General features: G+C 37.7%; 2 protein-coding genes across 3 annotated transcripts; both read right to left on the bottom strand.

The window, feature by feature from the left end:
- Positions 1-705: 705 nt before the first annotated feature.
- On the bottom strand, positions 706-8639 carry LOC113301161 (peroxisome biogenesis protein 5-like). Its single transcript, XM_026549929.1, has 15 exons — positions 8274-8639; positions 7800-7922; positions 7525-7711; positions 6723-6916; positions 6139-6393; positions 5848-5970; positions 5364-5534; positions 4175-4368; positions 3771-4017; positions 2946-3030; positions 2604-2713; positions 2185-2409; positions 1526-1591; positions 1253-1347; positions 706-1147 (listed from the first exon to the last, which is right to left on the bottom strand). Exons 1-15 carry the CDS (start codon positions 8391-8393, stop codon positions 1069-1071), a joined length of 2274 nt encoding a protein of 757 aa, XP_026405714.1. The 5' UTR covers positions 8394-8639; the 3' UTR covers positions 706-1068.
- An 851-nt stretch (positions 8640-9490) lies between these two features.
- LOC113301170 (putative 4-hydroxy-4-methyl-2-oxoglutarate aldolase 3) lies at positions 9491-11315 on the bottom strand. Of its 2 annotated transcripts, none has more exons than XM_026549935.1 (2): positions 11037-11315; positions 9491-10247 (listed from the first exon to the last, which is right to left on the bottom strand). In XM_026549935.1, exon 2 carries the CDS (start codon positions 10240-10242, stop codon positions 9742-9744), a length of 501 nt encoding a protein of 166 aa, XP_026405720.1. In that variant the 5' UTR covers positions 10243-10247; positions 11037-11315; the 3' UTR covers positions 9491-9741. The 2 variants fall into 2 exon arrangements, with proteins under 2 accessions (XP_026405720.1, XP_026405724.1); XM_026549939.1 differs by having other exon boundaries at positions 11025-11280.
- Positions 11316-14142: the final 2827 nt, after the last annotated feature.

A 14142-nucleotide genomic window follows, 5' to 3' on the forward strand; every position in this document is an offset into this window, starting at 1 on the left:
CTGAAGCTCTAAAGATGTTAATGACTTGTGTCCACCTTTCCGGAATAATCTTAAATCATATGAATGGTAATAAGGTAGCAGATGTTCTGGCAAAGAAAGTAAGGAAGCTAGGTCTGTAAGCAATAATAGAATTCAATGCCAAGCTTCCTCCTTTCTTTTTCTTCTTCGGATAGGAATTTAGCTTCAAATATACTTTCGTGTTCTGTTGGGGAACATTCATATTTCAGTTATTACTGAAACAAAGGCAACCAGCAAACTAGATGGCCTTTTGTAATCTTTTTTGGGTGTCGTAAGATCTAAAAAAGAAAATGGAGTGGAATGTGATCAATGAGCCCTTCGTTCCTTTTTAATAGGCTGGTTTTGTTTTTAGAGAAAATTAAGGAAATTAAGAGAACTAATCATTGAAAATGGTCCTCATGACACTTGTTAATAAAAGAAGTGAAATGATCCCCATGACACTTGTCAGCAAAAGAAATATAGTGAAATGGTCCACATGACACTTGTCATAAAAAGAAGTTACGAGAAAAGTGGTCCCAGAAAACTAAAGTAACATTTGATTTTCCCAATTAAGAAACCGGCCTATTTTTTTGAAACATTTATTTTAGGAAACCAACCTATTAAAAAGGAACGGAGGGAGTAATATAGTGAACTAAGAATATCGACCTACTCATGTGTCCAAGCATAGTGTATTTTGACACTTGGAACTTGATTAATAGCACTGATAATTTTCATTTTTGTTAACAGGTGACAACGTTCAAGCCTTGTTACTTTCTATATCTTCAATTTTATACTATCCCTTTGTATATCGAAAAGAAAAAAAGATTGACTACTTCTACATCCTCATGCGATTGTTCCGTTGAAAGTGCAAAAGAGGCTTCTAAAAATCAGCACAAGGACATGATGCATTATTGATTATTGAAGGGTTGAAGAGACAGCAGTCGAATCATACTATTTGTTTCTTCGAACCCATAATACAACATTAATTTTGTGTACCCGTATTAACCTAGTTAATATGGGCTTATTAGCTAATCGGACATCCTCCGCGACTTCTTCCAATGCACTAGGGTCTCACAGAGGAAATTCCTTCTGGAGAAAATCTATGTTCCGCGAGTCACAAGCATCAAGCATGTCGTTTCGGGATGCACAGCTGCATACATCAAAAGGTGCAGTGCGAGTAAAATTATCAGTTGGTGAATGCAAGCTACCTTCCTGCTTTCACAACATTTAAGAAAAGATTATTTTTCCAACTTACCTGAGGGAAATTCTCAAATACTGCCAGGCATTATCTGCTTTAGGATTCATAGCAAGTGCTCTCACATAGTAGCGGATTGATTCCTCATACAGACCCTGGTTCCGATGTTCATTTTACATGTTGATTAGTTACCCAATCATCAAATCTTTCCATCAACTACAGAGACCAAAACCTAACAACTAGACCATCACTTTAGCTTCCATGGTACCCAGATTTTAAACTCTTTAGTTGATGCCAAATGAATAACTGTATTACAGAAATGAGGGATCAAACCTGGTTGGCAAAACTGATGCCCATATTTGCCCATGCACGAACATAGTTGGGTTTCAAATCTAGGGCCTAGGAACACAGAAAGACGCATATTAGATCATATCACATTTGAATCCATACTGGAAATTAGGATAGGAGACTGAACAGTTGAAGGAAGCAAATATATACAATGCAATAGGACTAGTGCGACCATAAAAGAAGGATACAAATCAAATATTAGTTTAATAACTAACCAACATCAAGATGGTCAATTACATGGAGATAAGTTCAAGGGAGGGAAAAAGAAAGATGTCGAAGAAAAGATTAACTAGTATTTGAGATTTTATATGACATACAGTCAGAAACACTACTAACAACTATAGGTCTGGAAACCATCATGAACTTGACACATATATTACCATTCTCCAAGTCCCAGTGATTCCTTGATGGAAAACCAGCATTTTTCATTTAGAAAACTGTATTACATGCTGATAAGCTAACATTGAGATTTTGGATAGCATAAATCAACTGCACTACCTAAACAAGTTTAAGTCTGGTCACCATCACTACCTAATAAGTATAAGTCTGGTCACCATCATTAACTATAAATAACTATTTTCACAGTCGAACTGAACCCTATAAATACGAAAAACTAGCATTTCTCATTTACGAAAGTGTGTTACCTGCTGATAAGCTAATATTGCATCTGCACTCTGAACACTGTTAGCCTGAGTTGCACCAAGTTTGTTCCAGAGAGAATAATCACGTGGTTTGAGTTTCAAAGCTGTCTGAAAGGATTCTATTGCCCTGTCATACTCTCTAGATAAGTTGTAGAGGACACCAAGAACTATGTGCACATCAGAATCCTCAGGTGAAACCTGAGCAGCTTCATTGAATAATCTAGCAACCTACAAAAAGAAAACCAGATACATCACTTATAACATGAGTTCCGAAATTATCAATAACATTTACTACTAATATGTTTCTACTGACTTAAAGACAAACTCCCAGAAATGCGCGAGACTTGAGAACCAGAAAAGAACTCCTATATGAAACAGCAAGGCAAACAATAAAACTTTTGTTTCCTGAACTGGAAGCTTACATCCGCGTAGTACAGAGATTCAGACTTCTCTGGAGAGGCAAGATGGCCGTACTTAGGGTGATGTTGAAGCCATCTATATAAATATCTTATTGCTGCTGCCTGCTCCAACTCTGAAACGTTGTTAAGAAAGATAGAGTTTTCTAATCACCAACCTCAATATATTCAAAAATACAGATTTATCTTAGAAATAAAATTTGGCATGTAATTTGCCCCAGAAGGAAAAGGCTGCATGATGCTTCCGAAGAAGAAGAGCACATAACATCCGGGTGTCATGGGCGACAATCAGTATAAAATTACCTGGACCTCTTTCTACATTCAAACATACATCAAGACATCACTAACCATTGGTATGACTCACGCCAAGAGCAAGAAGAACTTCTAGGTTTGCCGGATCAACCTCCTGCGCACGCATCATGGACGCAATAGCCTACAAAATAGCAAATGTCCACTAGATAAAAGAGGCATACTCAACTTGAACGAAGTTAACTGCTTCACCAATGAACTCATATATTTTCCAGCATGAATACTAGGCACATTTTAAGTAATAACTATTATGTTATCCTACACTGTTTCTGCTATATAATTAATTGTTTAAATATTTTATTAATGAGGGACCCACACTCCTCGTCTCTGGACACCAAGTATACATTTGGATGTGACGTGAGATGAACAAAGGCTTTTTTTCTGAAGATATTATGCTTACCTTGTAGAGCATCCTCACCATAAAATGGTTCTACTTTAAAATATCTAACCCTATATTTTACTGCAGTCAACAGTAGGATTGTTATTCACTACCGTTAAATAGATTGAATATTTTAATAAATAATGATGGGGATGCAAATTCTGGAGCGAGCTGATGCTTGCTGAGGTCGTTCTACCCATCATACAGATTAGATCATTGATGTAGACCCCACCTCACAAATAAAAAAGAACATTTAGGACCACTTGACGGCTAAACAATGATCAAAACAGACCCTTCTTCTTCCTTATTGTACATATAAACACCACTCAGTTACTCTGAACGCAAAAATGTACCTCCAAATGGGAGATGTAAGAGGGAAGAGCCCTTGAGGCAAGTATAGTTAAGAAGAGACACTGTTACCAATTTATTTTGCACCTTCCCAAAAATCGAATACTTCAAGCTAGAATTTAATATGTAGAAATTACCTGTTGATCATCATCGTTTTCTGCATGTGTTATACCAAGCAACCTCCAACCTTCGGCGTTCTCGGGATTCTTCAGAACTTCAGCCTCTAATGCAAGCACGGCTTCACTCAAAAGACCTTTACGGAACAGCTCTTGCCCTTCTTTCAAAGGGTTAGGATGACCAACATAAGGGTTCATGTCAGAGAAGACGTAAACTCCCCTTGAAGCATCTGACCGTTGTTTGGCAGCTGTTTGCTCATTTACGTATCTGTTATAATTGATCAAGTAAAGGCCAAATTAGAATAACAAACCTCGTCTCTAATGGTAAATGTAAAACAGGCTCAATCACAGCACAAGGGAAAAGAAGAAGAACCGTTAAGGTGTCAATTCTCAAAAAGGTTTCTCATGGAAAGTTGACAACTTACTCATCGTACGCAGTTGCCCAGTTGTCAGCTGAATTCTGCCCCACAGCTCCTTCATCGACCTGCTGCGCAAATTCTTCTGCCCAGTCTTGAACATGTAACTTGGAGAACTCATTGACCCACTGATCATCAACCAACCCAGTTTTTTCCTGTTCTGTAGCAAACTCAGATGCCCATGTATCCGCCCCATAGGAATGCTAAAAATATACCAAAAAGGAATAATATTTTGTTTCAGTGGATGTGCGTGCAAAGAAAGCATGATGTATGTAAAAGGACAACCTACTTACTAGATTTTTACACCGTCGACACATGGGGACCCATTTCCAAAACATGTTAATTCTATAGTGGTTATTCTGTTTTCATCTCACCATTTCCGACACCTTTTGGACACCACTAGCCAGCACTAGTACCCATTGCATTAGTACATGGGTCAAACTATAAACATATACAGGTAGATCTTCATCATTCCTAAGAATCCACAAACTTGACTTGAGTTGGTCAAAAGAACTAGCTGAAGGTTTGTTTGCCACAGTGAGATACGAGGAAGAAGTAGAGTTGAAGAACCTAATCAAGGATAGTTGCATGTTTGGTTGTTTGGGTTTTTCAAATAGCAGAACGAATTTCTATCCCCATCCTACGGAGTTCAGTTGCACCCTTTCTTCTATCCTATTCCATCCACTACTGCCATGGTAAAAAGCACGCCCAAAGGAACAGCTCACCGCTACATAGATAACTCCAAGAATTTGCCTCAAAATTATTTTGAAAGATAAAGACATGCAGTTCTATTTGTGTTTAACCTTTACGTTCTAGAATGTACTCCCTTTATGCCAAACTGACCCACTATGTCATCCCACAGGACTTGATCGCAGCAAGCAAGAGGCCAAACAGCGATAAGAGATTTAGAAGTTCTAGAAACAATAAATAAGCCTTTTCAGGACAAATACGGAACAACACAATCAGAATAAACTTATTATGTTACGCCACTCCACACTCTGTTTAGGATTCACTGGCCTTCATACTTAAACCGTCAGGGACACTTAAAATTCATCGATTCGACGCCAATGGCGGTTTCCTTCTATTGATTATATCGTAATTATTCAAGAGCATGCACCTATTTTCGAACTTCAGATATTTTAGGAGGGGGTTGGGAATTCATAATGAGTTTTAGTGGCGTTTTACGAAACAGATTTACCTCATCGCGTGCATACTGATCGGCCCAAGAGTTATGAATACCATAATGTTTCTGTTGATATTCATCTGCCCAATCACCAGAAGCAGAAGTTTCCGCTGGCTTCACTTGATTATCATCAATAATAAGCTCACCACGGCTCATTTTTGACACAAACTGGAGGAACTTCGAGTTCTGGGGACAACAAGGAAAAATTGAGATATGAGTGACCTGTCAGCATTTTCTCCTAAAAGTTTCAAGTAACTCATTCTAGTCACAGACGGATCCAAAAACTTTCGCAATTAAAGCTTTGTTTTTAGAATTTGAATATATGAAGAGGCTCCTTAGGAAAGTGGGATTCAGTAAAAAAGAGGTTATACATAATTTTTCATACATTTGCTTTTTGTTTGACAGTATACACTCTGTAGTCCACATACTAGACAATGTTTTTCAGCAACTAACTTCTAAGTTCCTTTGGAGGCAATCATGACTTGCAGCATAGATGTACCTGAAATTTTGGGTCATCATTTTGGGCTAATGTATGTGCCAGCATACGGGTCTGCTCCATTGCTGCTAAATTAGAATTATTTGCACCTTGCATTTGACCCGTGGATATCAACTGAGGCTGTTCCTGAAAAACAAAAACAAGTTGAAATGATCAAGGCATTGAAGTGTGTACACTGCTTATTACTGGATGGGTGCCTACCCCATAATAATTTTGTCACATGCTGAGTATAATTGATAAATGGATACGGTTTAATTTCTCTACAGGTTACTACCAATCATGGTACTTCCTTACCTGTTCAAATTCAGAAGCCCAACCATTAGAGCCATGCTGCTGCTCAAATGAACGAGCCCAAGATTCAGGATCACCACGTGATACAATCTGCTGGTTATATTCAGCAGCCCATCTATCAGAAGGATGAGAGGGCCCAGCTCTTAGAGCACCTTGAGACTCATTCCAATGCTCTTCAAATTCTTGGAATCTTCCTGGCAAATGTCCCTTTGCACGAAGATCATTATCAATCTCTAGAGAATGTAACAGTGCATTCACCTGAGTAAAAGAACAACTATTAACGAACTCAAAAGAGTCAACAAGAATCGAAGTTAATGGAAAGTATAATTAGAAGAGAGCTTCAATTCTGGAGTTCAAAATCTGAGATCAGGCTCAGAAGTTAGAGCGATGAAATGTATACACAGTTTTTGGATGCAAATTCTTTTAGTTGGCCCTATTATTTGATCGATAGAGAGCAAAGACATAACCTAGGTCAGAGCAACTAAAATCTGCTTATACTAAATAAGCCAGCAACACGCTTATGTCATTGATTCTGTACCTATAAAATAAGCTGAAAAAATTCCAATATTTGCCAACTTATGTCAAACCTGTGAATTAATAAAATCTTCACTTTTATCTGCAAAGAAGTGTCGTGCCATTATGCTGCTACGATCACGTATGCACTGTTTGTCACCTTCAGATAGACCTAAAACCGGAAGCGAGACAGGACGAAAAGGGATACCAGCTCGGCTACTTCCAACAAAAGAGTGCAGGAAACTCGATAATACTCTTTGTGGAGGTCCTGCGAGATTCAGAAATAGCTACAAGTAAGTTCAGATGGATCAGACCAGATTCAATAATTTCGCCACGGGGTTACGGGATAAAGCAACAGGCAGAAAAAATTATCAGTTGTCCCTTTCGCTGATTAATACAATTTTGACATGTACATGGTGCATGTAAGTTTAGCAAGATCATTTTTCAATGGATTGGGTGTGCATCCAGCCATCCACTATTAACAATATGGTGCGCAGGAGGCACTTCCCTCAATGGACGCTACGGAGACCAATCTGAAGGGACTACAGCCAGCTGACTGCTACTACAGTACAACAAAGAGATGAAGGCGAGTTACGTCACTAGAGAAATTGGTCAAACCTCCTTTGATGTGGAAGTTCCCTTTATACAGAATAGATGATTTCATGATTTCATTACACTAAACTAATGAAACTGGATATTTCTTTTTCTTCTACTGTTTATCCAGAACAAATTTTTGTATGACCCTTCACCATTCTTTTCAAAATGGATTGTTAACATACCAAACAAGATAGTTTGAAAAAACATTTTTCACATGATTAGTGCTATACTTGGGCATAGATAATTCCAAAAATGATGGAACAATTTTTTAAGGTTTACCATCCAAAGTGGGCTGAAGCTGAGAACTTGCACCATGGTCATAAATCTGCTCAAAGTCAGCAAGATGAGGTGCTCCTTGAATTTCTCTTGGATGTGCAAAAGGAGGAAGTTGAGGACGTTGGATTTCATCCCAAACACCTCCAAAACCTGCCTGATCTGCACGATATGCATGAAGGAACTCGGAGCCCTGGAAAGGCAAAATGTTAGAATAAAAATTCAGAGAACCAATCTCCAATACGGCTTAAAGAAATAGATATAAAAGCATATTATAAAACCTGAGCTCCGGGTTGCTGATCATACTCTAACCCTGGAAGTGCCGACTGACCATCAGTCCCTGGGTAGAAAGAGGCATCTGGATGACCTGTACGTGTAATTCCAGGAAGCTCCCTAACACTATCCTGTTCAGAATAACCAAGATAGATAAACAAATCAGTTACACAAAAAAAAAAAAAAAAAAAAAAAAAGACCTTTTTAGTGTCCCAAATAATGAAACAAGGAGAATTATATGAAATTAGTGTACGAGAATAATGCCCCAAGCTGAATAGAGTATGGCGATGCTTGTTTGGTGTATTAGTGTTTTGAATTCAAAACCCTAAGCTAGTTTGTTAGAATATACAGAATTCTCTATAAAGGTGGGCAAAGGTTGGGTTAGGGCAAAATTCTTTACAGATTAATGAGTAAGCAAAAAAAAAAAAAAAACTAGATTTAAAGTAAAGATGTGTACAAGGAATCGAAATACAAATACATACACGTGTTTTAGAAGCAGCACCGAAGAGATTTTCAGCAAGAGCAGCAACTGGATTTGAAGATGATGACGATCCAGGTACAGGACAGGATGTTCCTCCTGTAACCAGTTCTCTCATCGCCATCTTCTCTCACTCGCTCTCTTCTTCTTCTGATTATTTATCAATTTTATTTCAGTTTCGTTTCCACTGAAATTGAAGACGACTTGATAAATTTCAAAAAAAAAAAAAAGACTCGATTTTGATTTTTGAGGAAGAGAAAAACTCTCTATCTCTCAGCTGTCTGTCTGTTTGTTTGTTATTATCTCAATCTCTGGTGAGTCTAGTCTACTGGATGGTAATATTTTATCTCGTTTCTTTCTTCTAACTTCTGCGTTCATCTCCTCCAGTCCAAAACGACATCGGTGTTGGTTCGCGTGCCCACACATTTACGATTCCGTCACCCACGTACACCATCCAAATTCCACACTACTCTAGTTACACGTGTGAAGTGCGCATGTCGAACATTCTCAACCTCCAGTGAACTGTTTGGGGCCGTTCAAAATTGATAATAAGCGTTAATCGTAGATTCAATTATTCTATTGAATGAAGGAGGGTAAGTACATTTCTGTAGGCCATTCAAGTAATTAGAGCAATAGGTGAAACGTAATTTGGAATGAATGTTGCTAGGAGGTTAATCGTATGACAGAAAGCAGCAATGAAGAGAAAATAGATGAGCTGATAAAACTGCTATAGATCAAGAACATTTTAAGTTCTCTTGTTCAAAAAAAAGAACATTTTAAGTTTCACTTTATATCTCTGATCTCTCTATGCTAATTCGTTTACTTGAAGATCACCTTACAGCAGGAATCGTGGGATTCACTCTTTGAACTCAGCAGGCAGCAGCGTTTAACTCATTGTGGAGCAATGAATCCTAAAGCTGCACAAAGTTGATTCTGTTCTGCCACATAAAAACCTAGGACCTATATCATTATGATTTACGATTTTAAGAACAAATTTGCAACCATTCAGAAACAGGTAGGAGGTTTTATTGAATGTAGAAATTTGCAACTATCTAGGTTCAGCAATGGATGTCCTTTGTGCCTATTCCTTCTCATGGTAACTTCAAAACAAAAATCGCTAACTACCAGTTCTTGAAATACCACTTTTGTGTGATTGGGTGATGATACTGTGCCCTGTATGCATCTCTTCTGTCTATTTTTTTACAGGAGTACTTTCCACACTCACAATATTATCTGATTCCCAAACTCGTTAAGTTAACCATTTAGAAAAGGGAAAAATATTTGAGGTAACAAGAAGACATTATCCAGGAGTAATTGTTCCTAATGCATGGATGCTTCAGAGAATGAGCAAACAAACACGAAAGAAGCTACCAAATATTGAAAAAATGTGCATCTTCGCTTTGTTTTTATTGGGAGACATCACATAATATAACTAGGAACGCCCTCATTTTCTTGTAATTCTTGTAAATCCTTCAGATTGACAACTCTGATTTCGAAACAAGAACCCCGTCGCTATCTGCATACAGCCACTCCCCTTCACGGATAAAAGCTCCTCCTATGTAAACAGGTATATGCTTTTCACCAACACCCTTTTTGTTTGATTTCAAAGGATGAGATGCCAACGCCCTAACACCGATATCACATCCATTAATCTCATCGACATCTCTAACACAGCCATTGACTACAATACCTGCCCATCCCATGTTCACAGCTAATTGGGCCAAGTTCCCTCCAAGAATGGCACAACGCATGCTTCCCCCACCATCGATAACTAGGACCCTTCCTTCTCCCCGGGTCTCAAGCAGTTCCCGTACCAGTACATTGTCCTCGAACACTTTAACCGTGACTACCGGTCCTGAAAATGCACGCCCTTGCCCATATATCTGGAAAATTGGGTGGAGAACACGCAGTTCACCACTGTGTAAAAGTGACGCATTTGAGTCACAAACTTCAGCAGTTGCTAAGGCGGCCATGTCTCCTGCAGATATGTATACAGTTCATTGAGGAAGTGTCACTTAGTATGCAAACATTAGAACAACAACAAAACACAGACAAATGAATGCAGAGGTGATAACAAGTTATCTAGAGCAGTTAATTGGACCTTCTACAGTTTTAGGCGCTTAGCTGAAGTGAGCTATGACAGACATATCAGGACGATCTCTAAACTAGTTTAATTTACATAAAATAAAAAATAAATAAAAAAATAACTCCTGATCTATCCCTCTTAGCACCCTATGAACACAGCCATGCAACACTTACGAAAGAAGTAAATTGGAAGCAATCTTTCAACTCAATTGATGCAAGTGCAATGTTAGGGAAGTTGTAGTCCTGGGATGTAACCTTTCCCATTAACCTCTAGAAAGAGCAAGATGCAAGCTAAGGCATAGCAATTTCAACCTTACTAAATTCTATTCTAATTTTGACATCAAGAAACAAAGAGGGTTTACTTGATTTCCACTACTGGTATCTGGAACAGTGGAACTACCCATAAGAAGAAAAAGAAAGATATTAACATTTCAAATGTTTTCCTGTTCATGGATCTCTAAGATGTAATTTCATTCATGTCGGTAAAACTGAAGTCAACAAAATCAGAAATAAAAATTGTACGCTTAATACGGCAGATTCCCATTTCATTTTTCCGGGTAAATGAAATTTGGAACCTTGAACTAAGGCATTTCTTGACTATGTGTTTGTTTGTTCATGGAAAAGTAAATAAAGAGATAATTCCATACATATATTAGTCCTAGGAAAATACCTGAAAACTTACCCAGCAATTGCGCAGAAGTTCCAGCAAAGACCGAAAGAAAGAGGGGGAAGGCCTCTCGGTGAATTACTATGGGAATAGTGGATTATCCAAAGTTCCAGTACAATTTGATGTCGATGACGAAGATGACGATAGATATTTAGGGCTCAAGTAACAGCCTTTCGTTGATTTATGTGCCCTGACAAACATTACCCTCACCCCCTAAAATCGAGTGAAACTGCAAACGAACTTAATCATATTTATGACGAATAAGAAAAGTAAAAGAAAACAACAAAGTAAACGTGAGCATCCCGATACCCGATTCTTGATTTCAAACGATTCCTCTCTCCAGTCTCTCTAGAGAGTCTAGTCACTACCCACTTTCGGAAGAAAAAAAAAATGTTAAAAGGGAAGCCCAATTAGTCGAGAAAACTCAGACTTACGGTCATTGTGGGCAAAACTAGTAAAATTTTAAAATGCATCATTATAGCAACCTAACCTACTGATAAGTGCGATCACATGTCTCGCTACTTATCATATGTCTTGTTTTCCTTTTCCTAAATTTGATTTCATATAAAAAAAATTTTGGTGATCAAAGAAAAACTCCCGCAGAACGGCTTACTTCTAAATTTGATTCCATACAAAGACCTTTTTGGTGGTCAAAGAAAAACCTCCGCAGAGCGGCTTACTTTCGTTCCTGGCTTGACATAGGTAAGTCTAAAAGTTGTGGAGGTTTGGGTATTCGCAACTCTTTTCCTTTGAATCGGGTTTTTATTTCTAAAATAGCCTGGAGAATTTCTCACTATCCAAATCATTTAATCTCGGTGTTATTGAAAGACAAATATTTTCCGAACCAAAACTTGCTAGAAATTGATAAAGCAGTTGATTCCTCTTCTTGGATTGGAAAGGAATAGTTAAAAGTATTAGTTTCTTAAAGATGAACATTGTTTACAAGATAAATAATGGAAAATCTACTCTGATCTGGTCCCCCGTCTAATAATCCTAATTTTCTTAATTATACTTTTGTTAGTGAGCTTATTGATCAGCATCATGGTACTTGGGATATTGATCTTCTGAATAATTTGTTATGTCCTGAAGATGTTGTTAAGATTAGAACTATTTATCTGAATTTACTTTGTGAAGATAACATTAAGTGGGCACATACCAGGGATGGTAACCTTACTATTAAATCTGCTTATAAAGTTTATACTAATGATTTTTGTTCTGCTGAGGAATCTGCTTTCTGGAACAAGGTTTGGGCTATTGACTGTCTCCCTAAGATCAGGTTTTTTATGTGGAAGGTGTTTGCTCACATGTTGCGTGTTAACTCCACTATGCATGTTTATAATAACTCCATTGATGCTTCCTGTCCTCTCTGCAATAATGACTCGGAAACAGTTCTCCACCTTTTCTTTCAGTGTTCTGTGGCTACTCGCATTTGGTTTGCTTTATCTCTGCAACATTTAATCTCGATAATTTCCCTTGGCCTGATGACTATTTTCTTAGATGGTTTGATATTAGGATTGGTCCCTCTCCTTTTCCAGTTGGATGGCCTAGCATTGGGGCAATTGTCATGTGGTGCATTTGGAAGTTGCGTTGTGAAGTGGTGTTTCAAAAAGTAGTTGTAAATTGGGATAGAGTAATTCTCAACACTATGAGAATGATTAATACATATATAGCTCCTCCTACTGAGCATGTTGTTAGAAAGGATATCAAAACTCCTATAAGTGAAGTCAGACATATTCTCTTTTTAGATGGTTCTTTTAAAAGTTTTAATATGGGTGATGGGCTGATTCTTTTTGATGTTACAGGAAGAATAGAGAGTTCTCGTTCGGATTTTGGGCAACTTCCAGATGCAGTTTTTGCGGGAGCTACTGCACTAATTTTGGCGATTTCCTGGGTCAGGGAGTTGAACTTGTCCAAAGTTCTTTTTGTTAGTGACTGTCTTCAAGTGGTAGACTTTGTGAACGGAGATAGTTGCTCGGCCGGGTGGAGATGTGGTGATCTTCTTGCTGATTGCAGAAGTTTCATGTCTAGTAGTGTCTGTAAGCTTGTTTATATTAGGCGTGTTAAGAATAAAATGGAAGACTGGCTTGCACGCCGTGCTCGAAAGTTGTGTATTAAAGCTTATTGGACTTCTCTTACCCCTTTTTTGAACTTCTATGAAAGGGATGAAAACATTGTGGAAGCTTGTGAACATCTTCTTTGTCAATGAATCATTTGTTTCTTAGCAAAAAAAAAAAGTGCGATCACCAAGTGGTCTGGTGGTTGGCATACTCCCTCCCACTGTGTAGGTAAGGCTTCGAACCCTGTAATTGTTGAATTCCATTCCAATTTAAGGAGTTTGGATGTAGTTTAGGGACCACTAGTCTAGGGTATCAAAAAAAACAAACTATTGATGCGTACAACCGATACGGAAATAGGAATCAAATGTTTCTTTCTTGGTGATTACAGATTCACAAGGGGCAATTAACGATGTTTGTTATCTTTTTTATGAATAATAAGTTTATAATCTAAGAGTCAACGGGAAATAAACCAAATCTCGCGTTGTTGATTTATTTTATCTTTTTTTCTATAAGGAAAAAAGAGATTGAACCGAGTCAATTATACTTTGGTGGCAAAATTATTCGGTAGGCCGACCATGTCGTTGTAAAGAAGATGAAAAATATAATTATGTGGATATCCTTGAAAGTTATAGGATGTTCTTATATTGGATTGATTTTTGTTAGAGGGAAAACAAAAATGGATAAATCGTAGTCGACTCGCAAATCCCGACCTGTCCAATATATTTTTAAAATTCGGAACAAATTGCCCTCACTAAATATACCTAATACCACGCACACTAAACAACTCTTGTCGTCGCCTCCATCACCGAGTCATGAATAACAGGAACAACATTTTTTCTTCTTTTAATGTTTACGTTTCTTAGTACTGTAAATAGTAACTTAATTCATTAAAGAACATAAGTCACGAACCCAACAGTACTCTTTTCTTATTCAAAGTCCAAACTACTTTCATCATAAACAATGAAGATCAGTAAATCACCAAGTATAGTGTCTTGTTGTGATCTAATTTAAAATTTAATGACTTGGGTCCTTGCAATCCAACCTTCAAGAACATATATTTTCCT

The sequence above is a fragment of the Papaver somniferum genome, chromosome 1 (genome assembly GCF_003573695.1).
Source record: "Papaver somniferum cultivar HN1 chromosome 1, ASM357369v1, whole genome shotgun sequence".
Classification (NCBI taxonomy): Eukaryota; Viridiplantae; Streptophyta; class Magnoliopsida; order Ranunculales; family Papaveraceae; genus Papaver; species Papaver somniferum.